The sequence below is a fragment of the Herpailurus yagouaroundi genome, unplaced genomic scaffold (assembly GCF_014898765.1).
Source record: "Herpailurus yagouaroundi ecotype Mexico unplaced genomic scaffold, PumYag 161, whole genome shotgun sequence".
In the NCBI taxonomy this organism is placed as follows: domain Eukaryota; kingdom Metazoa; phylum Chordata; class Mammalia; order Carnivora; family Felidae; genus Herpailurus; species Herpailurus yagouaroundi.
In genome coordinates this window covers 14,529,935-14,554,363 of record NW_024412402.1, presented here as the reverse complement: position 1 = coordinate 14,554,363, position 24,429 = coordinate 14,529,935, and the positions used below count along the sequence as shown (strand labels likewise).

Genomic DNA, 24,429 nt, shown 5'->3' with positions numbered 1-24,429 from the left:
ATCATGGTACCTGTGAAATGTTTATAACAAAGGAGATTTACTCCCTTGGATTTTTTTTTTTTTTTAAGAGAGAGAGAGGGGGGTGGGGAGGGGCAGAAAGAGGGAGCAAGAGAATCTTGCTGATAATGCAGAGCCTCACATGGGCTCGATCCTTGAACTGTGAGATCATGACCTGAGCTGGAATCCAGTCAGACACTTCACTGAGCCACCCATGCACCCCTGGACTTGTTGACTCTCTAATTCATGTCTTTCTTTTTAATATATATTTTTAATGTTTATTTATTTTTGAGTGAATGAGAGGGAGAGAGAGCATGAGCTGGGGGAGGGGCAGAGTGAGAGGGAAGCACAGAATCTGAAGCAGGCTCCAGGCTCTGAGCTGTCCGCCCAGAGCCTGATGTGGGGCTCGAACCCATGAACCATGAGATCATCACCTGAGCCAAAATTGGACACTCAACCGACTGAGCCACCCAGGTGCCCCTCTAATGTCTAGATGCTCTGTTAGAATGACATTGGGATATGTTCTACTTAAGTAGGCAAACCTAGATGTGCCTTCGTTTTTTTCAATTTTATATACAAACCTTTACTAAATTTAGAGATTTTGTTTAACTTAGTTTAGAACTATTTTGGAAATAGTTCTTTTTTAAATGTTTGTATTTATTTTTGAGACAGAGACAGAGCATGAGCAGGGGAGGGGCAGAGAGAGAGGGAGACACGGAATCTGAAGCAGGCTCCATCCAGGCTCCCAGCTGTCGGCACAGAGCCCGACGCGGGGCTTGAGCCCACGAACCGCGAGAGCTGAACTGAGCCGAAGTTGGACATTTAACCAACTGAGCCACCCAGGTGCCCCGGAAAGACTTCTGATGTACTGGCAGTTAGTTAGTCCAGTTTAAGTTCATTTTAGTTGAAACTGAAGCATTCATACCTTTTTCTTATCTGGAGGGTAAGAGAGCAGCATAGTAGATACATTTATTACTGGGCAACTTGAAGGTTTTCATTTATGCAAGGATGGGTAGAGATTGTTTAAGAAGGCAAAAAATCCAATCTACAACTAAAAGCCTTTATTCCCTAGTTCTTATTCAAATGGAATGAGTTCAGAACTCTGATTTGAAAATAAATAATGAAGAAAACATTCTTTGTAGAACCTAAAATGTGGCACCATGATGTCTTACGGCTCCATATTTTAAATTCTGCACAAAGCGACCATGGACCGCGGCTGGAGGACATTGGGTCCTCCCTCCCCGTGCAGGGAGGTTGGTTGGCCCTCTTCCTCCGTGTCCAGTCCCCGGGCATTTTTGGTCTCTGATACATGTGTTGTCTACACAATGTGAAGGGCTTTGAAAGCGGCCACAGCCTGTTTTTCCCTTTCGTGCCTGCTCTGCAGTATTTCCAGCAGGGAGATTTCAGGCAGAGCGTCTTCCTTTCGAGCATAGGTTGGATTTTTCTTCTCCTTCAATGCTCGATCAGTCAGATTGGAAGGTTTGGGTTTGGGGATGGTCTTAGCATATTCCAAAGCCTAAAAGCATAAAGATAAAATGTTATTTGAGATGGGAAGTGAGCCCCGGGTTCCTTTAATGATGTGGAGTCTTAGGAAATGCTTATTAGCCATACGAATGGAGCCTCCGGCCACAATAATCTACGGAGATGTGGGTGGGAATGTAGAGAGAATGGGGTATGCAAATCATGTGAAACAACACACAGTGTCCACCAAATAAATTAGCCGCGTAACCGTGTGCTGTGAAAAAGAGCCGAGAGATGACACACAGATTTGTGCCTTTGGGTGTTTTCGTTGTAAAACGGAGTTTTATTCGAGTGTTTGAAAGTCGATTTCTCACGCGTGGGCTCTACTTAGCTTCTGGCTGTCTTCTTAAAACCAAACTTCTATTGAGGAGAGACGGACCTTACCGTTCGAAGTGGACTTGTTACAGCTTGAGACCAAAGATCTCACTGTCGTCGATGAGCCTCCATTGTTACATCCAACTCTTCCTTATTCCTAGGCTCTTTGAACTCTGGCAACTATTTATCAGACGTTGGGAATTATTCTGTTCTTTAGCATATTATCTATAGAAACCCGGAGACTGGAAAAAGCAGACTTTTTTTTTTTTTTCCTTCAGTGATGTCCGTTCCAAAAGGCGCTACAATAAACATGAGATCACGAAATAGATTTCTAAACCTGCCTTTATATCAATTTTATATTTTAATGAGCGTTTCTTGATAGCTGAAATGGGAATAGTATATTTAGGTCGTGGGGGGAGGGGGACCTCCAGACTCCTCCGTATGTGTAGGTGATTTCTGTAGGAATTTCTAATTACAGACTTGTTGCCTTGACTCTCTTCATGACAAAATAATGGATTGGAGAGAAAAGAAAAAATGGCACCATGGAAACTCAGTCGAGTGGGCTGAGGTCTTCAAGGTCCGAGGAAGAAAGGCAATAAAGAGAAAATATGATGGTCTGTGAGAGAGAACATGAAGTACAAATTCCTAAAAGCACGAAAGGGTCACTTGTCCCTCATGCAAAGGGTCCCACGTTCTTACTGGGACGGAGACAGAGACTTTGCCCTGCAAGGCTCGGTGTTTCCCCGAATGTACTTCATTCACATCCTGACTTCTAGCTGGATGACCTCTGAGACGGAGAACATTCTGTATTTTATGAAATTTTTTTTTTTTTTGTGGCTAGAGAAACCTATATATTACGGTCCCTTGGGAACAATGGAGGGGAATGAAATTGAAAGAAACAGTGAAGGACTTTTCTTTGACGTACGTACTCCTAAATGACACGGCGACTCTAATTTCTTAAAATTTAATGCTAGGATTCTATCAGGATTGCTGGTTTCTCCTAAGAAATCACCCTACTATCCGGTGAAAACGGTTTTAAAGTTCTGAGCCGAGTTGACAGAATGTTGCATTCGTTTCCGGTGTGCAGCAGAGTGATTTGCCGAATCCGTAGGTTAGGCTGTGCTCCCCACAAGTGTAGTTACCATCTGTCACCACGCAGGCCGTGACAGTATCGTTGACTATAATCCCAGGGCCGTGCCTTTCGTCTCCATGATTTCCTTCCATAACCGGAGGCTTGTACCTGCCATTCCCCTTCAGCCACTTTGCCCGTCGCCCTCACCACCTGCCTTCTGGCGACCATCAATTTGGTCTCTGTATTTATGGGTTGGATTCTGCTTGTTGCTCGTTCATTTGGTTTTTAGGTTCCACATAGGAGTGAAATTGTGTTTCTTTCTCAGTCTGACTTATCTCACTTAGCAGAATACCCTCGAGGCCTATCCACATTGGCATAAGTGGCCCCATTTTATCCTTCTTTAATACGCCCCGTCTTCTTTCTCCATTCTTCTATAGAGGGACACGGGGGTTGCTCCCGTATCTCGGCTACGGCAAATATTGCAATAAACATACGTGTGCATGTGTCTTTTCGAATCCGTGCTTTTGTTTTCTTTGGGTCAATAACGAGTAGTGGAACTATTGGATCATATAGTGTTTCTGTTTCTAGCTTTCTGAGGGGCCTCCATCCTGGTTTCCACAGTGACCGTGTGACCTGACATTCCCACCAGCAGTGCATGAGGGTTCCTTTTTCTCCAAAGGCTCGCCAACGCTTGTTATTTCTTGTCTGTTTGCTTCTAACCTTTCTGAGAGGTGTAAGGTGATCTTATCGGGGTTTTGATTTGCATTTCCGTGATGAGGAGTGATGTCGAGTATCTCTTCATGTCTGCCGGCCTTACTATTCAGTTTGTGGGTGGGTGACAAATTTGAAATACTGTACTCGGAAGAAACCATGGAGGGCTAAAGACCATGACGAACTTCAGGCTAATCTTACAGCATCATATGTGTGTACGTGTTATTTGTATCACTGTCTGTATCAATATCAGTATCTGTGAAGGAGGGACAGCTGCAGGAACACAGGAGCTAAGACATCCCTGTGTTCCAAAAAAAAAAAAACCCCAAAAAGGTGGGGGAATTTAAGAGGTAACAAAGGTTTCCTTTTCATTCTAATTGCAAAGCTAGCGGCCTTGCTGAGAATTTCTTACCTTCTGCCGAGGGATGGCAGATTTACTTTTGGTTTTTGCCGTTTGTGGTTTCGGCAGGAGGGAAAGCGTCTTGGTGTTATACTCCTGAACTTGTCTGGCGTATTCCTTTTTTTGGATTAATTTCTGCATCTGTTCGGAGAAACAAAGTTACGACCGTGCACAGGCCCTGCTAGATCTCCCCGTTCTCTCCTTTTAAAAACAGCACTCGTTTTAGCCGGCTGGGCGTATGGTAGCGTCTCGGAGGCACTGGGGAAACGGGGTTACCATGTGTAAGGCAACGGCGGTGAGATGGTTAAGTTAATGTTTCTCCTAGAAACAGTCTCTCTCGGAGGGGGCGGGACATCACCGCAGGAGCACACCCAGTGTTCCCTTAACAGGGGCTAAATCACATTCAGCTCTTTCTTTGTTGCATTTACCCAATTTATTTTCATTTTGGCTTCCAACTTTGAACTATACTCTCTTTTCATGCCCTGAGTGCAACCGCAGTTAAAACACATTAAATGAAGATCTCCTTTCACTAGAGGAAAGGAACTAAAGTGGATGCACTTTTCATGGGTTGGGGAACTCTTATCCTAAGCGTCTTCTCTGTAGCCACTCTTTGAAATTACCAAGATCACTCTATTGGGAAAGACCAACGACCGTCTAACACACACATCTCTTTTCATGTGCACATGGCCCTCTTCTGTGCGGGCCCTCAAACCTAACTAAAAGGTGGATACATAAAACAGCATTGGCTGGGTAATTTTTATGGTAAAAGGCGTATCCGGGTCTCTATTACCAATGCTATTTCAGAAGAGTCTACTCAGAGGGAGACATTTGGATGAGGACTTGGTTCCGGGGCACGGGTCTGTGCGGTTCTGCTAAAAGGCAGGTCGGCAAACCCAAGCCTACAGAATGCTGTACGTACGTCACACTCACTTTGTCTCTGATGGACTCAAGGTCAGGTCCAAGGCCTCCAAGCTTCACGTCTCTTTTCTGATAACCTTTCAGCTTGGCACTCTACAGATACAAAGAGACAGTTTCTATTAAGGAACTGTATGTTCCCCCCACCCCCGCCCAGCTGTCCTGGCCACACAGGACAGGGAAGAACGGAGGTCCGTGTGGACAGCTGGGAGAGTGTGGCCGCAGTTCCTGATAGTTCTTCCACGTTAAGGGTAGCTCTTGATAATTTGTAGCTTCTTGGGTAATTTGTAGCTGGTCGGCTCGCGGGCTGTGACTTCTCCGACTTCTGCAACAACAACAAAGCTGGAATTCTGAGAATTACAAATAAACATTTTCGAGTGAACGAACTGGTGTTTTGTTATTAACCTTTTGAACAACATCTGCTATTACTGTTATGTCTGGTCTCCTACAATGACAAAACCAAATGATTTCCTGGGAAGAGGCGATCTAAATCAGGTAAGCATTGCTTCAAAAAGAGGAGTGCCCTGATGATGTCATAACATTCAAAAGACAGTACATTTTTTAATCTTTTAATGTTTGTTTACATTTGAGCGAGCGAGACCGAGAAAACGAACCAGTGGGGGAGGGGCAGAGAGAGATGGAGACAGAGTCTGAAGCAGGCTCCCGCTGGCAGCACAGAATCCAACGCGGGGCTCGAACTCACAAGCCGGGAGATCATGACGTGAGCTGAAGTCGGATGCTTGACCGACTGAGCCACCCAGACGTCCCAAGATAGTAAATTTCTAAGGGTTAGAGTCTAGGCAAGATCTACTGAGAAACTCCTTTCATTCAGTGTGATTTTTGGATATTTTGAAGGGTGTAATTTTATTTTATTTATTTATTTTTATTATTATTATTTTTTAATGTTTTATTTATTTTTGACCGAGAGAGACAGAGCATGAGCGGGGGAGGGTCAGAGAGAGAGAGGGAGACACAGAATCCAAAGCAGGCTCCAGGCTCTGAGCCATCAGCACAGAGCCACATGCGGGGCTTGAACTCACAGACTGCGAGATCATGACCTGAGCCGAAGTCAGACACTCAACCGACTAAGCCACCAGGCGCCCCTGAAGGGTGTAATTTTATATGACCTTCATAGTGGTATTGCATATTTAAAGGGACAGTAACATGATGTGGCGATTTAATTTTAAATTATAACATTTGAGCAAAATAACAGGCCGGAAAAACACTAATGCTCTCCAGACTGTAGACTAGATGATGATATTCCCCTGACTCCTGCTTTCAGCGTTAAAACTGACTTGCTGCTTGGGGCAGATGCCCTTGTGGAGATACCAAGTCCCCCCGCACCCCTCCCTCTTTTTTTTTTTTTTTTTTTTGAGTTTGTGAGTTCATTCGGTTTCCTTCCTTGAAGGGAACTTCGGTATCCTTTGTATCAACTGTTACAAGAATGTGTTCTCCCGCTGGGCTAGTGCCTGACTACCCACAGCTGGCCCCAGTTAGTTTCTCCATTGCCTTTCCCCACTATAGAATCTTCGAGCCAGGTACTCTGTTCTGCAGATCCGAAGCACTGAGCTCTGGCCCGTGCGGTATAAATGAAAGTTGGCCGGGGGAAAGCTTGTATCTTAGAAAGCTCTTATCCGGGCTGGCTCGGCCCCTCTCTTTTTCTGTTTTCTCGCCTTGAATGCGGATATGGTTCTTGGATCTGAAACAGCAATCGTGGGTCGGGAAGGGAACAAGAGAACCATACAAATAACTGGTTCTGGTGTTGTGAGCTGTGTGGCTCTCTACCGGTGGGTTAATCGTATGTGAGAAGGAGCCCATCTTTTTGAAGGTACGGTAAATCGTAATTCTGTGACTTGGAAGTGAAAGCAATATTTCTAACGTCTTGGTGCTTCAGAGAGCCAGAATCTTGTGACTCGTAGGCAACATTTCTACACTTCAAGGATCGAGTTCTGCAAACCGAATTTCCCTGATTAGAATGTTCAAAACTTACAGTCGAAACTCTTTGGGCATATCTAACTCTAAAAGGAGAGAGAAGGTTCCTTTTTTCGGAAGAAGTTGTTGGGCTAAAAATCGTTTAAAAATATTAAACTATGGAGAGAAAATGGTGTTCATTAAAGGCTCGTCAAAATCCTAAATCCCCTTTAAGAAAAACGATCACCTGGCAAAACCGTTCTAGTTGCTTCTTGCCCTTGATATTTATCTGTTCATGCTTGCGTAAAATTGTCAAGTACTACAAATTAGATATTTTCACTAAGCATTTTTTTTTTTTTTTTGAGAGAGAGAGAGAGAGCACACACATGCATGAGTTGGAGAGAGGGGCAGAGGGAGAGAGCAAGAATCCTAAGCCAGCTCCTCGATCAGCACAGAGCCCCAAGTGGGGCTCAAACTCACAACCACGAGATCATGACCTGAGCGGAAATCAAGAGCTGGATGCTTAACTGACTGAGCCACCCAGGGGCCCCTTCACTAAGCGTTGTAGCATTATACTGCATTTCCCCGTCATTGGTTTCCAAAAATGACTTCCATACATAACATTCTGTCTTCTGGTTATAGTTGCATTATTTAGCTATTCCTCTAAATGTCGACCATTTAAGATGTCCTGGCAGTGAGCGTTGTTTGTGGGCTACTGTGAGAATTGCTTTGAGATCAGTTAACAGAAGTGGAATTATTGAGGCAAAATCATGAACACCTTTAAGGTCCTTCATGAACACTTCCATTAGCAATGTGTAAGAAAGGCCTCTTTGTGCAAGCCTTGATTGCACTGTGTGTGATCACATTTAAAAATCTCTGCTATGGGGCGCCTGGGTGGCGCAGTCGGTTAAGCGTCCGACTTCAGCCAGGTCACGATCTCGCGGTCCGTGAGTTCGAGCCCCGCGTCGGGCTCTGGGCTGATGGCTCGGAGCCTGGAGCCTGTTTCCGATTCTGTGTCTCCCTCTCTCTCTGCCCCTCCCCCGTTCATGCTCTGTCTCTCTCTGTCCCAAAAATAAATAAAAACGTTGAAAAAAAAAATCTCTGCTAATTACTAGGTGAATGAACCCTCGTATCTTCTACGTGGCAATCGCAAACTTGTTCTTTATCATCTGACCTGTTGTTTTGCAATCGCTGAAATTACTATTTGCCAGAGTAAACCAGAAATGAAAACGGAGAGAACCTCGCTCATATCCAAGTCCTAAATCCAATTTGTCCAAAACGGATGAGAAATGATCAGTGTGTCCAGAAATCACAAACTTAATGTGAAGCAGCTTAACTGTAATCATTGCACGGACTCCCTAAAAGATACATTGTGAAGCGTGAATAATAGCTCCCTGCTCCTGGGTTCCCCCAGTTTTTACTATCCCCTCCAATAACCAGAATCTACGTCTTGGCTGTCCTTGAAAAACCGAACACGGAGGGACTAGCGTTACCTATTTACAAAGTAAAGAGTGTGGCCCGGAGGGGAGGGGGAATCCAAATGCTCCAAACGCCTTTTCCGGGATTGGGCTGCTTCTAGCCGGAGACCTTTCTCAAGGGGGAGAAAGCATGCTTCGTAACGAAGTTTGCTCTGGGTGACTGGCCATGAAAAATCCTAGATTTGCTTAAGTTTGCCTCAAGTAATCTTGATTGCCGCTCAGTGCTGTAATTCCATTTGATCTCTTTCCATCAGAAATCTTCCTAACAGCTTTACTGAAATTGACTTTGCATACCACAGAACTCCCCCATTTGAAGTTGTACCCATTAGCAGCCGCTCCTCCCCCCGGCCCCCCACCTCCAGCACTAGGCAACGACTAATCCTGCTTTCTGTCTCTTCAAAAGGCTTTTATAGTAAAATAATCCTCAGAATTTACTTTGATTTAGTTCTCCTTGGCTGTTACAAGACTAAAAGGTCACAATAGCACCCCCCCCCCATACACCCTGAAAATTAAATCAACAATGATAGCCCTGTTAGGTCTCCAAACACGGGGTGGGGGGCGGGAATACAGTCCTGTTCTCAATACGCCCCTGATGGGGTTCGCTGCTAGTCTTTGCATAAGATGTGCCCAAGCTGACCTCAGCCATCCCTGGCCCCGCCTGATGATGGCAAAGACCAGACCCACCCGTCTGAACTGCTGTTCACTGTTGATGACCCCTTTAGCAGAAGATGGCACGGGACTGTCCTGATGGCATATTTCTGCCGGTAATTAATCACCCTTCACAAGCTAGAAGAGTGATGTTTTCTTGTAAACTTGGGGCGAAGTGTGCGTGAATTGAAAATGACCTTGACTGTCTGGCGAGGACCTGTTTCAACTCTGAAACGCTGTATGTACCCTGCTGTGGGGGCCACGGCAGGGCTTTTCTCCAGAACATTCCTCAGACGTATAAGCAGGGGAAGGCTACTCAAAAGCGGGACAATGAAAAACAATGCCTCAGATACTGGAGAGAACAGCAAGCGAAGGGAATTTGCTCTGCGGTTGAGAAATTTAATCCAAATAAACCTCTCCTTAGAAGCAGTCAAGCAGCAATACCCAGATTGTCTGTGACAACAAACACACGAGTTAATTACTGCAGCTCGGCTGCGGGAGAACCCTGTAAGCAGTGGTTTTTGTGGCGGGTCGCGATAGATACTTTTATGCTGTTTGTCGTCCTGGGCGCTGCGTCAGTCTCTTGCTGCCTGACGTCTGGCTTTAACAGCACGGACGATGCTTCGTGTTCATCAATCAGTCCCCTCAGAACTGCTAGGGGAAGGGGAACGGTGCGTGGGCCCGTTGGCTTTACAAATCCTCACATTTTTAATGTGCTTCGAGTCGATTCCCTTGGAAACCACAAGATTTGCTGTGACTAGCAAATGGGCATGACCCAGATAATGATTCCCGCCCCCCCCTCCCTGTCTGGTGCCCCGGCTACCTGCTGTCCTATACAAATAGCTCTGTTCGAAATCATTTGAGCTTCTGGAGTAGCTTAAAGGACAAAGGGCGCTTCTGTGCATTTGTCAGATGTAGGTTGAAGGTGTTGGAGCGAGAAAATGGATATGGGTGGATGGTAACATTCCTGAAAGAAAGCAGGAAGGGAAGGGCTTCTCTGACTTGGGAAGAGGGTTTGGGCGGCAGTAACTGAAAGTTCTTTTTCCTTCCTCTTCCCTACCCTCCCATGCTCTCAGACTTCTGGGGACACACACTGTCACGGAGGTACTCTCCTCCCCCTCTCCTCTGTAAGACCTGAATTTAGGTTACTGAGGGAAGGAAGAAGGAAAAGGCAACTACTTGATTTGATGGTCTACTCTTCACTAGGGACGGAGATAAGGTGGTTTTTTTTTTTTCCAGATTTTAAAGTTTATCTATTTTTGAGAGAGCGTGCGTGAGCAGGGGAGGGGCAGGGAGAGAATCTCAAGCAGGCTTCTGTCTGTCGGTGCAGAGCCTGATGCGGGGCTTGAACTCACAAATCGTGAGATCATGACCTGGGCCAAAACCAAGAGTCTGACACTCAACCGACTGAGCCACCCGGATGCCCCTAAGCTAAGGTTTAATACATCGTTTCATGTAATTGTCACACCGAATCTGCAAAAAGAAGGAATGATTTCTGATTGTGCATGTGAGGAAACGGGCTCAGGTGAGTTACTGACTTGCCCAAGGGACACCAGTATTAAGAGAGCTGAGAAATTGGGAATGGCTGAGTCTGACTCCGACTTAACCCTGCTCACTAAGAACGGAGTCCAGGGGTGCCTGGGTGGCTCAGTCAGTTGAGCATCTGACTCTTGATTTCAGCTCAGGTCAGGGTTCCAGGATCATGGGACTGAGCCCTGCATTGGGCTCTGTGGAGAGTGTAAACCTTGCTTGAAAATCTCTCTTTCTCCCTCCCTCTCCGTCCCTCCCTCTGCCCCTCTCCCCACCTCTGCCCCTCTCCCCACCTCTGCCCCTCTCCCCACCTCCTGCTCTTTCTCTCTCTAAATCATAAGAACTGTGTTTAAAGCTTGCATTTAAAAACAAATTATTTTGAGAGCGCATGCATGCAAATGGGAGAGGGGCAGAGAGAGAGAGAGAGAGAGAGAGAGAGAGAGAGATTCTCAAGCAGGGTCCACACTCACCACAGAGCCCAACACGGCACTTGAACCCAGGAACTGTGAGCTCATGACCTGAGCTGAAACCAAGAGCCAGATGCTTAACTAACAGAGCCACCCAGGTGTCCCTAAAAGCTTGCATTTTTAACAACAACCCCTAGTTGGCAAGAAACCTAACGCAGAAGATCCTCTTCTGAGGAGTGTGTTGGAGCTATGGCTTAGGCCGTTGGTAACCTATCAACCTTCGAGTCAGCAGGCCCTCCTCACCCTGAGAATGTGCTGGTTCCAAAGCTCTGAATGGATTTCTGTTTAGACATAATAGCCTGCGTGGTGTCTGCCTTCCTAGTCTGGCCTGCAAGACCCCTTCTATTTACGAAGGACTTGAGAACAGCGCTAATCCTACCGCAGAACCTAATTACCACGTAATGATGTTTCTGTAGAAAAAGAAGGAACTTGGGATCCCAGAAACACGCTGCTCCTTATTTACAGGGAGACTGGGGCTTTTCCCAGCTCCAAGCCACTGATTGTGGTTCCCATGGCCTGGGCAGGGATTAGGGACCCCCTGCAGAACCGAGGCTAAGAGGGAGTAGGGTCAGAACAAGGAGTCCAAGGAGCCGCGGGGTGGGGGTGCGCGAGGGAGCTGAGGCAGGGACGCCAGGGTTCTGAGGGGGGCTAGAGTCCTGAGGTAGACAGGCCTCCAAGTTGGCAGCTGTAAGGAGCCGGCTGGGCTGTTTCCCACCCATCAACCGCTGACGTCTTGGCCCCAAGCAGATCTTTCTTTTCTTCTCTTAAATATGCATAAAGTCCTTCTCCATATGATAAGCAGGCTCCTGTGAGACCTGGCCCCTACCTACTGCTCCACCTGCATCCGTCCACACCCCGTGCTCCGTTTCAGGGACAGCATCTCTGATGTGCTGGCAGTTCCCAGCGTGCGTCGCGGTGTGTCCAGCTTCATAGTAGCTGCTCAGGCCGGTCCCTTTGCCTGAAATGCTCTCTGTCTTGTCTTGTTCACTGTTGATCATCTAAAACTCGGCTCAGGGGGGCACCTGGGTGGCACTCAACCGGTCGGTGAAGCATCCAACTCTTGGTTTCAGCTCAGGGTCCCGATCTCCCGGTTTGTGAGTTCGAGCCTCACGTCGGGCTCTGTGCTTGCAGTGTGGAACCTGCTTGGGATTCTCTCTCCCTCTCTCCCTCTCTCCCTCTGTCCCTCTCTCCCTCTCAAAATAAATGAACTTGAAAAGAAAATAAAACTTGGCTCAGAATTATCCTCCGAAGCTCTGCTTAACCCCGCCACCCTCCCCCCAAACTCCTTGGTGCTCCTCAGTGCAGCCCACACATCCCTCTTTTTTCTTTTCTTTCCTTTTTTTTTTTTTTTATGTGCAACATTATACTGAAGCCATTTTCATGTGTGTCTACACGAGGAGGGGCCGTGGCTCATTTTCTTTACACCCTGGCACCTACCACTGTTCCTAATAGGAATTCAACACCTATGTGGAACTGAGCTAAGGTTTGATGCCCTAAACTGCCTTCTAGGGAGGGTCCCTCTAGACCGAGGCACTCATTCCCCCACTTACTGGGAGTGCTGTCTGCTGTGGCTCACAGTTGGGTCCCTCCCTAAGAACCGCCCTCAGCCAGATGGCGCTGTGGTACCCAAAGTTACAGCCCTTCCCCAGGGACAGTCAGTAGCCAATGGCTGGTCCATGTGGGTCCTGTACCTTTAAAGGGCCATCCCAACTTCAGAGTCCCTGTGGGCCTCTCGAGTCTTCTGCCTCCCCTGTATCATGGGCACACACTCTCCCTCAGCCAGCCCTGTCCCCCCACCCCCACCCCCTTACAGGGGTGGTTCTAGAAGCACTTGTCAGTAAGCCTCTTGCAAGGAATCTCCACTTCAGAGTCTATTCCTGGGGAACCCAGTCACCACATTCCCATATTGCTTCCCACTGGGTCTTGCCCTGTTGCCCTGTAAACCGGAATGCACTTTCCAGTTGTTTCCTGACCACTTGACATTCGAAGCCAGTGACTTTCCTGAGGGGTTTTTATTACTTGCAACAGTGGAGAAATGCACAGGACATAAAAAGACTCCTTCAACGTTCCTTCAGGTCCTCCTGGGAAGACTCCACTAGGAATCCCCTCTGCCCCTTTTCCGCTTATTTATCTCTACAGACTGGATGTGAAAGATTTAAATGGAGCAAAGGTGCTCATAATGGTGACTTTTACAAAGAACTCAGAAGAGATGAGCCAGTGTTGCTGAGGGAAGCCCAGTCACTGGTTGGTCCTGGGTCTTGGGGTGCAGGAGCTGGGGGGGGGATTAGGACAAGAATTGTTCCCCGGGGTGGAGGGACAGTGGGATGGAGCGGGTAGAATGCAGTGACAGACTCCCTCAGCCCTACTTTGTCTCATCTTTTCAAATACGAGCACGTGCGGAGAGACTCCGCCTAGGCTAGGGGTTGAAATGGGGTGTGAGGAACCCAAGCGTGTGACGCCTAACCTGGGGCTAGAAGGAGGACTTTCGCTTCTCCGCGAAGGTGCACCCTTCCCAGAGATGAAGCACAAAGTAGGGACATCTCAGGCGGCAGCCAGGGACGGATGAGATCAGGAAGCGCCTCAGGACTTGGGCCTGCCCGGAAGGACCTGTTTTGGGGCTGGGAGTAAGGGAATGGCCATGCCCACCTGCGTTACCAGAATTGAAAGGTTATTTGGTAAAAATGCTTTTATTACCTTGGTGCTGCTGCTTTTCCTATGCTTTTTTCCTTTTTCCAGCTGAAACAGATAGCCTTCGGAGTTGCTCCGACCCACGTTCATTTGGTTTCTTTGGCTTGTCCCCGCGCTGAGTTGGGATTCGCTTTCTACCCTGGACAAGATAGGTGGAAATGTGACGCTGGGCGAGGCCCCTTCGTTAGGCTGCACCTCCGTCAGCTGCTTTAAGGCCTGCTGATGATGCTCCATGATCTGAGCGAGCTGTGAGTCCGGAGAAGCTCTGACAGGCTGGCTGTCAGAGGGAGAATGGAATTTCCTGAATGGGGAGGAAAAAAAAAAAAAAAAAACACAACCCACAAATTTGTTCATGATACCTGGGTATATAGGACGTTTAGCAGAAAAGTCTTTTTGAACTTGAGGTATTCATCGCTCTCCAAATCAAACTCATGACCTTCAGCTGAATCTTTGCATAAATACATTAACCTCTTAAAATCCTCCTCGTTTTTCTTTAGGGTAGTTTAGCTCTTGTTTGAGGACTTGCATTTAGTGCATTTGAAATCGAAAAACAGAAACAACAAACGCCCCGTGGAAACGTCAAAGACCTTCCCACTATAAAATGCCTGGAAATGTTGGGTTAAATTGGAACAAACATCTTTTTTAGTAAATACATAGTAGAATTTATAAGAGAGACAGGGAAACTTCAAGACCACACACAAAAAAGGAACTAAAAGCAGATTTTGGATAAGCTAAAGCTATGGCTTTCTTGGTGGGAGTTTTGCACCTATGGGCTTGAGTTTTGTTTTTTAATGTTTATTTTTGAGAGAGACAGAGACAGAATGTGAGTGGGTTGGGGCAGAGAGAGGGAGGCACAGAATGGGAAGCAGGCTCCAGGCTCCAAGCTGTCAGCACAGAGCCCGACGCGGGGCTCCAAGTCACGAGCTGTGAGATCATGACCTGAGCGGAAGTTGGACGCTCAATCGACTGAGCCACCCAGGCGCCCCTGGGCTTGAGTTTTAACACTTAACGCTGGTGTAGGATATGTGAAATCTTGGCCCCGTGTGGCATGGGGAATCAAGGGAGAGGCCTGCATACAGGCCTTGGAGAGCTACGTCTACAAGAAAAAGTTGGGTTAGTGAAAGTCACCAGCCTTGAGAATCTGCAAAGCAAGGCGGTTTGTCTTGGTCTAAGCTCTCAAGTGGAGAAAAAATTCCTTGTGAATTTCCACGGGACAGCGTTTGGGGTTCAAATTTACCTTCTCCACACAATCGTGGATTCCACCAAAAAAATTAACATAAAAATGATCGTAGAAGAGGGGTCTCCCTTTTGCATCTGGCAGAACCAAATATAAAAGTTCTCTGGGGCGCCTGGGTGGCTCAGTTGGTGAGTGTCCAACTTCACCTCCAGTTATGATCTCATGGTTTCGGAGTTTGAGCCCCGAGTCGGGCTCTGTGCTGGCAGCTCGGAGACTGGGGCCTGCTTCGGATTCTGTGTCTCCCTCTCTTTCGCTTTGTCCCTTCCCCACTCTCATTCTCTCTCTCTCTCTCTCTCTCTCTCTCTCTCAAAAATAAACATTAAAAAAAAATTCTCGGGGCGCCTGAGTGGCTCAGTCGGTTAAGCGGCCGACTTCAGCTCAGGTCACGATCTCGTAGTCTGTGAGTTCGAGCCCCGCGTCGGGCTCTGGGCTGGTGGCTCAGAGCCTGGAGTCTGCTTCCGATTCTGTGTCTCCCTCTCTCTCTGCCCCTCCCCCGTTCATGCTCTGTCTCTGTCTCAAAAATAAATAAAACGTTAAAAAAAAAAAATTAAAAAAAAAATTCTCTGGAGGGATAACCTCCTTCTCTAGCCTGCCTACGTGTCTTTGGACAAGATAGCCAAGCATACATTCACAATCCCAAATCCTAGAATATATGAGGAAATAATCCACTAAGTGTCCACAGGCGCACATGCACACGCACAAGAAACAGTGACGGATTTCTATGAACTTCTGATAATAGAATTTTAATATTTTAAAAAATTTTTATTTTTTATGTTTTAAAGAGTGAGCTGGGAAGGGGGCAGAGGGGGAGAGAATTTTTTTTTAATTTAATTTCTTAATTTTTTAAAATATTGTCAAATTGGTTTCCATGCAACACCCAGTGCTCATCCCAACAGAATCTTTTTTTTTTTTAATTTTTTTAACGTTTATTTTTGAGACAGAGGCAGAGCATGAACGGGGGAGGGTCAGAGAGAGAGAGGGAGACACAGAATCTGAAACAGGCTCCAGGCTCTGAGCTGTCAGCACAGAGCCCGACGCGGGGCTCGAAATCACAGACCACGAAATCATGACCTGAGCCGAAGTCGGCCGTTTAATTGACTGAGCCACCCAGGTGTGCCCCCCCCTTTTTTTAAAATATTAATCTTTATTTCTGAAAGAAAGAACACGTATGAGTGGGGGAGAGTCAGAGACAGAGGGGGACATAGGATCCAAAGCAGGCTCTGTGCGCTGACAGCAGAGAGCCCGATGTGGGGCTCAAACTCACAAAAGGTGAGATCATGACCTGAACCGAAGTCAGATGCTTACTCGACTGAACTAGGCAGTTCAGTCTCTCTGGAGAGAGAGAATCTTAAGCAGGCTTCATGAGCCTGACACGGGGCTGGATCCCATGATCCCAGGATCTTTATTCTCAACTGACTGAGCCACCCAGGAGCCCCTAGATAGCATTCTGAAGCATGTGTAAAGATTTTAAGGACCTGAGAGGAGAAATCAAAACCCTGAGAAACCGATTTTGGAGAAAAAAAAAAAAAGGTTTTAATCAGAACCGAATAAAAATTCTAGACATGAAAAATACCACTATTGAAATTTACTAAATTTTGATTAAAGTGCATATTAGACTCAGCTGAAGAAAGTTAGTGCATTGGGAAACTGGTGGGAGGAAATTTCTCAAGCACAGATAGATAAAAGATGAAATAAGAAACCGTTAAAGAGACCCAGAGTCTAGAATAACAGAATCTAGTATGCATGTATTTGGTGTTCCCGGAGGGAAAAGAGTATTTCCTGAGACAGGAAATATTCATAGGAAATAGTACATAATAATCAAAGGGAAAATGGATGGTAGTTTTTATGGAATTTATGAAAGCGATGAATCCTCAGATTTAGGAATCACAAGCAGGATTAAAAACTTCATATCGAGGGGCGCCTGGGTGGCTCAGTCGGTTAAGCGTCCGACTTCGGCTAAGGTCACGATCTCGCAGTCCGGGAGTTCGAGCCCCGCGTCGGGCTCTGGGCTGAGTGCTCAGAGCCTGGAGCCTGTTTCAGGTTCTGTGTCTCCCTCTCTTTCTGACCCTCCCCCGCTCATGCTCTGTCTCTCTCTGTCTCAAAAATAAATAAACGTTAAAAAAAAATTAAAAAACAAAACAAAACAAAAAACACTTCATATCGAGACCTAACACAGGGAAACCTCAGAATACCAAAAACAAAGGGGGAAGCCTTAAAAGAGAAAAACAAAAGGAATGATAATTATATTGACAAAAACTTTTCAAAGAAACAGAAACCAGGAGATAGGAAAATGTTTTCCAGCTCTTTACCAGGTTGAACTATAATTCAAGATAGAGAGTAAAGGTCCTTTAGGTAGATTTAGCAGTGACCTACCCTTCCTGAAAACCTTTCCAAAAGTTCTACCTCAGGAAGAAAGTCAAATGGAAGAAAAATGGTGAGGCAGAGACATTAATAAACAGTTAAATTTAAAACACTCTCTACAAGAAGCCTTAACTTTTGGAGACCTAGGAACTACAAAAGATGCTGGAGGATGATGCGTGACTCAAAGGGCGATTGGATTAAAACAATCCAGCGATTCTGAATATGCTCTGGAAGAGAACAGAAATATTTTGCCTGGCTAAGTAAGTTTTTCAAAAACCTAAGTTGGGTGAATCTAGAGGGTATTATGCTAAGTGAATGAAATCTGAGTCAAATACCATAGGATTCCACTCATAAATGAAATCTATAAACTCTAAAAAGCAGAATCGGTCCTGTAAATACGGAGAACAAACTGACAGTTGCCGGAGGGTAGGAGGTAGGGCGTTGGGCAAAGTGGGTGATGGAGAGAGGGAGATACAAGGCTTCCAGTTATGGAATGCATAAGTCACGGGAATAAAAGTCATTGCATAAGGAATACAGTCAATGATACTGTAATAGCAATGTGATGGGACAGAGGGCAGTTACACTTGTGAACGTAGCATAACGTATAAACTTGTCAGATCACTAGTTGTGCAGCCGAAACTAACATTGTGCGTCAACTATACTCAAAATAGACAAAGCGTATTTCCAAATCAGGGGAAAAAGTAACAATTCTATTCAATAAAAGACACAGACACACACACACAAAGGATAGAAACAGGGTGACGGAAAGGACAAATTACGATGGTAGAAATAAATCCAAATATGATTATTACAGTAAACATAAGTAGATTAAAGTTGAAAATCTGCCCACAAACCGAACAAAGCCAGACAAAAAATACATGTGATCTAAATGGTTTTATAGGAAAATTCTATGAAACTTCAAGTAATAGAGAATTCCAATTGTATATCAAGTGTCCTAGAGGATGGAGAAAGGGGGAATACTCTGCAGCTAGTTTTATAAGGTTGGTATAGTCTTGATAACCCATTCAGATAAGGCTAGTGGCAGATAGGAAAATTTTAAGCCCACCTCACTTCACGCATGTGAATGTTAAATCCTAAATAGTGTTAAAAAATTAAGCAACATATTAAAAATACAATGTGACAAGTTAGGTTAATCCTAGGAATAAAAGGATGATGTCACATTAGGAAATCTATTAATAGGGGCACCTTCGGTGGCTCAGTCAGTTGAGCGACCGACTCCTGATTTTGGCTCAGGTCATGATCTTGTGGTTTTGTGGGTTCAAGCCCCATGCTGACCATACACAGAGCCTCTCTCTGTTGCTGCCCCTCCCCTGCTCATGCTCTCTTTGTCTCTCTCCGATAAAAATAACTTAAAAAAAAAAAGGAAATCTGTTAATATATTTAACTACCTTAAAGGATTTAAGGAGAAAAATTTTCAATTGATGCAGGACAAGTCTTTGATAAAATTAAGTATCCATTTGTGATAAAAGCTCTTGGCAACAGGAATAGGAGACATTTCCTGTCTCCCCTCCCTATCTAGCAAAAGTTAAATATTTTTAATGGTATGAATGTTAGAAGCGCTCCCTCTAAAGTCAGGAAAAAAGACAGGGATGCCTGCTACCTATCACGATCTCTTCTAGGAAGCCAGTTCTGAATTTTATTGACTGTTCCATACCTCCAGGTGAAGCACTGAGATGTCTTCTTACTTCAGACATGCAACATTGTCTACCTACTTTGAAAGTAAGCTCCTTGAAGGCACCAGGGCATCACACTACTTTTGAACCTTCTATATAGCATTTTAGCACTGGATTTAATGCATATCTGGTGTGTAATATACACATTCGATTGAATGACATCGGCACACGTCCCCTGATGTGAGTTTAAAAATAACTTTTTTTTTTTTTGGTCTGACGATGGAAGCGATACATCTACACCGCAGGGAACTTGAACAATTCAGATTCAGAAAGTATGCACAGGACATTAAAAATAAGTCCAATTTCTCTTGCCAGAAATAACTGCTATGGACATTTTGATGCATTTTTCCTCGTTGGTGCCTATTTCTGCATAGTAGAGCTCCTACTCCTTAGGTGTAAATTTGCACCTTACTGTTTGCTTTTTATAGAAGTATTTCTTTAAAATAGGTTTTTTTAATGTTTATTTTTGAGAAAGAGCACGAGCGGGGGGAGGGGCAGACAGAGAGGGAGACACAGAATCCGAAGCAGGCTCCAGGCTCCGACCTGTCAGCACAGTGCCCGAGGTGGGGCTCGAACCCACAAATTACAAGATCATGACCTGAGCCGAAGTTGGACCCTTAACCGTCTGAGCCACCCAGGCGCCCCTATAGAAGTGTTTCTTTATAACCAAAGCTTTTTAATGGTTGCGTGACATTAAATACCATCATTTACCTAAACGTTTCCTTATTGTTGGATTATTGTTGTCATTTTGGTAAATGATGGTATTTGGGGGCATACCTTTATTTGCTTAGGATAACCACGTTGGAGACCGTTTCCGCCAAACATTACTTGTAACCCTCAAAATATACTGATTTTTTTTTTTAATTTTTTTTTTTTTACAACGTTTTTATTTATTTTTTTGGGACAGAGAGAGACAGAGCATGAACGGGGGAGGGGCAGAGAGAGAGAGGGAGACACAGAATCGGAAACAGGCTCCAGGCTCCGAGCCATCAGCCCAGAGCCCAACGCGGGGCTCGAACTCCCGGACCGCGAGATCGTGACCTGGCTGAAGTCGGACGCTTAACCGACTGCGCAACCCAGGCGCCCCTGATTTTTTTTTTTTAAACTGGGTCCTTCTCTCTCCTTCCGTCCCTCCAACCTCTGGCTTAACTACAGTGGGAAAAGTAGAGGAGACTGGGAAGAAGAAAAGAAATACCTCGAAAGTGGGCTATGTGAGGCAGAAATCAGAGCCAAGGACATTGCTAGGCGAGGTTTTCCTCTCCCTTGACCATCCCCATGACCCACGCCTTCTCCTGTCTCCAGTGGTCTCTCATAGCTCCTCTAGGAAAAAGTTGGGAAAAGGGAATTCTTACCATAGTATTTCTAAGTTCTTATATTTCGTCTCTGTGTAAATCTGCTTGGGTTGCTTCTTATTTGTGGTTGATCCATTAACATTTACTGTAGGAACAGACTGTGAGCCTTTCTGGCTCAGGGGCACTTGTCTCTTACTAAGTTCGTTTAGGTGGTTCAAGCCCACATTGGGAAGAGTGTGGATGTGTGGCTGCTGACGTGACGGTCTTTTCTCTTCTTGGCCTTCGTGTCCTCTTTGTTGGTGAACATCCGTCACTGACTGATGTCCAGCAGAGTTGTTATACGATGCCTTATCAGAAGCCTGCTGTGCTGGGCCAAGTTTGTTGGAGGTTACTTTGGGATCCCGGCTCCTAAGTGCACTGGAGTCTTGTAAATCATCATTCGGGGCATTCATAATTACAGTTGTTTCGTGCTTTATTGAAGGATCAGTGGGCTTATTCTCGTTTGGTTGCTGTCTGGGAGTGCTATTCTGGTTTCCCTGACAGACAGCCAGCTCCTCAGTCACCAGAGACCTCAGGCCACGCTGGCGTTGATGCTGTTTCCGGATGCTGCGCTTGGCTGGTTTTCTGGAAGGCTGCTGACCGTTGGTGGTTTCAGAAGATTGACGTCTCAGTAGGTTGTTTGATTTTGCACTTTCACATTGAGACCAGTGTCCTTGGTGATTCTAAAAAGAGAGCTTTGGTTAACGTAAAGCTAAATGATCAGCATGCTTCACAATTAATAGTAGTATTTTCCAAATTGCCAGTTAAGCCTTCTGGAAGGTGACCACAGAATCAAAAGGAGATTATGAATGGGGGGAGGGGGGGACCTTTCCTACTTTCAGGATGTGAGAGTGATTGAGTAATTCCTCTTGGCAATTTCAGATTATGAATTTTCTAGAAAGAGGAAGAGAGCTTAGAATGGGCTTTATATTCACGACTAGTCTTTGACTTCAAATGTAAAACGATGTATCACCGCAGGGTGGGGAGGGAAAGGGGCTTTACCTCTGCAGGGCTGCATTACAAAGAAGGTGCAAATCTATACCAAGATATGCAAGTTTATTCTAACCAAGACGGATATTTCTAAACATCTTAACCAGAAGGGACATCAGTGATCTGCTTACCAACCAGGTACAAATCTAATAGGAGATACAATTTAGATGATCAGATCTTCCTACTCATATGGGTCAGAAGCTAGAAATGACCTCTTCACCAGATGAAACAAATTAGATTTTATTCAGAGGATTATAAAGGAGGCTGCACTGTGATAGGACATCTGTGAAACCGCAAAGGTTGTTTTGCTTCAGTTCCTTAATATAGCCTGTACTTAGGCAATCAAACATCTGGGGGAAATATTTCAATTTCAGAAAGGTCTTTATGCTTTTCAAAGTCTTGTCACAACAAAATGTACTCCTGGTATAATAGATACACTATGTAACTCTATTGTGCTAAGCCATTTAGAAATATTTTCCAAGGAATAAAGCACTCATTACTTTGTGAAAAACTAGCAGAGTTAAGAGGCCTTTGGAAAAGAATGATTAAATGCTTAGTAAAAATAGTAAAGACCGTATGCATCAGTGTGGAATATACCTGTGCCATATTTTTTCCTTTCTGAACACCTAAAAAATCTCTATGGCCTGTATCTATGCAATGTTAATTGAAAAATCCAAGTTACCTGGATCACTCGAGGGGGGGGAACACCTTTTTTTTTTTTTTTTTTTTGCTCAAATTGTATAAGCTTGCTATGAACAATGATTAAATTACTGCAGCGAGTTCAACTTTTTTTTCACGTTTCTGGTAGAATTACTAGGACATCCTGTTCTCTGTAATAATAAATGGCATTCTATTTCTTTTTTTCAACGTTTATTTATTTTTGGGACAGAGAGAGACAGAGCATGAACGGGGGAGGGGCAGAGAGAGAGGGAGACACAGAATTGGAAACAGGCTCCAGGCTCTGAGCCATCAGCCCAGAGCCTGACGCGGGGCTCGAACTCACGGACCGCGAGATCGTGACCTGGCTGAAGTCGGACGCTTAACCGACTGCACCACCCAGGCGCCCCGGCATTCTATTTCTAATGAAGTTTCCTTATAATGATTAGGTCGAGACTGTTAAATTTAACACAGTAATATACAATATTACTTTGCATTGTCAGATTTTTATTTTTTTTAACTTTTTTAATTTTTTAATTTTTTTTATTTATTTATGGGACAGACAGAGACAGAGCATGAATGGGGGAGGGGCAGAGAGAGAGGGAGACACAGAATCGGAAACAGGCTCCAGGCTCCGAGCCATCAGCCCAGAGCCTGACGCGGGGCTCGAACTCATGGACCGCCAGATTGTGACCTGGCTGAAGTCGGCCGCTTAACAGACTGAGCCACCCAGGCGCCCCTGCATGGTCAGATTTTTAAGTAAGAATGGCTTATCTGAAATTTAGACTATGTTCTCCTCAGAATTTGAGCTTTCCGGAGGATTGGCCAGGCTCTGATTAGCTCGTCTAAACTTTACATTTTTACCTTTGGTACTCGAAAAAAAGAAAAACTTCTTTTTTTTTTTTTTTTTGTATTTCAGTTAAGAAAGGGGCACCTGGGTGGCTCAGTTGGTTAAGCATCTGACTTCGGCTCAGGTTATGATCTCGTGGTTCATGAGTTTGAGCCCTGCATTGGGCTCGGTGCTGACCGCTCAGAGCCTGGAGCCTGCTTCGGATTCTGTGTCTCCCCCCGCCCCCCCGCCTATCCCCTCTCAAAAATAAACATTAAAGAAAAACAGTTTTCCTTCCATGCGGTACATGGAGCTGCACGGGAGAAATGTGGGCACAGAGGCTCTGCAAATAGATAATCCAAGAGCATCCTTCCTTAAAGTGGACCCAGAAGAAAACGGCTATTTTACAGTCGTATCAGTGTGTTAATGAAACACGGTGGCTCTTTTCATGGCTGTCATCCCTGTTTATGAAGGCAAAAAAGAAAAATCACCTTTGCTGTGATCCCTAAATATGTATTGATGCTGATAGTGTCATATAGAAGAGGATCTGTTCTGGGGCGCCTGGGTGGCCCGGTCGGTTAAGCGTCTGACTCTTGATTTCAGCTCAGGTCACGATCTCACAGTCGCGAGTGAGATCGAGCCCTGCGTGGGGCTCTGTGCTGATAGTGAGGAGCCTGCTTGGGATCGTCCCTCTCTCTCTCTGCCCCTCCCTGGCTCACACTCTATCTCCGGCTCTCTTCCCCTCTCAAAATAAACAAACAATTAAAAAGAAACTTGTCCAGCCTTTTAGTTGCTAGAAAAATAAGCGAACAGGAATTCTTTCTGCTCCCATCCTAGCCCTCCCTCCTCATTCCCATCGACAAAGGGGGGGGGGGGAAGCTACCAAGAGTTCTTTCTCTGGGGTCCCAGACCCAAAATCTTGGGTTACCACTTGGTTTTAATCATGTCCCACCTTTGCTGCTGACGATTCAGATTACAGTAGTACTCTTCATAGGGGGCTTTGTCAACAAGGCGGAGGACTCCTCATTTGAGGAAGCTTCAATTGTCTCGAGTGTTAAATCCGCTATTCACGTGAGCGTAAGTGCCCAGAGATGGCATTTCAGTCCCCAGAAGGGAAGACATTTACGGGCTTGCTGTGATTTCTCTCACCTTGTGAGCAGGCTACTTGAGCTGTGTGGTTTTACTGAAGATTTATTTCCCTACAATTGAGGTGCCAGGTGTCACTTTTTAGGTCACAAGACCTGAGTTCCCTCAAGGTAATATACAAAGCCATTCTCAGGCTACTTAATCTCCATCAGCGCTGAAATCCTCTATTTTATCCTGCTCTCAACGGGGTTCTTTTGTTACCAACACTCACAACCGGTCCATGCCACATGCACTCAGAATAACGGCTTAATGGCACTAGGGTTCCCTGGCCCACACACACCCTTGTCCATTGGAACAGCGTTTGTGTCGGGGAATCCTGGTGCCTCACGCTGGGAGGATGATTTCTTAGTAAGATCCGCGCTTCGTTATTAACGTTTGTTCATACCGTGCCATCCAAAGGTAGTTTGCCCCCAACCCCGCAAAAGGCAGCGTCTGGCTGTTTCTTTTTGGCGGCTTTCCTGTTGCTATGCCATAAGCAGAGAGGAGGATGCATGGTCGTCTTAACCAAAGGTTCATCTGCTTTAAAACAAA

At 45.5% G+C, this 24,429-nt stretch overlaps 1 protein-coding gene across 1 annotated transcript in view; it reads right to left on the bottom strand.

The window, feature by feature from the left end:
- Positions 1-1,038: 1,038 nt before the first annotated feature.
- JHY (junctional cadherin complex regulator) overlaps positions 1,039-24,429 on the bottom strand; it is a 46,352-nt gene continuing 22,961 nt past the window's right edge. The window contains exons 4-8 of the mRNA XM_040482844.1: positions 20,298-20,959; positions 13,660-13,954; positions 4,947-5,027; positions 4,029-4,157; positions 1,039-1,513 (exon numbers count right to left, since the gene is read on the bottom strand). Of these exons, the coding sequence (XP_040338778.1) occupies positions 1,316-1,513; positions 4,029-4,157; positions 4,947-5,027; positions 13,660-13,954; positions 20,298-20,959 (1,365 nt within the window). The 3' untranslated portion in view covers positions 1,039-1,315. The remainder of the gene's footprint in view (positions 1,514-4,028; positions 4,158-4,946; positions 5,028-13,659; positions 13,955-20,297; positions 20,960-24,429) is intronic.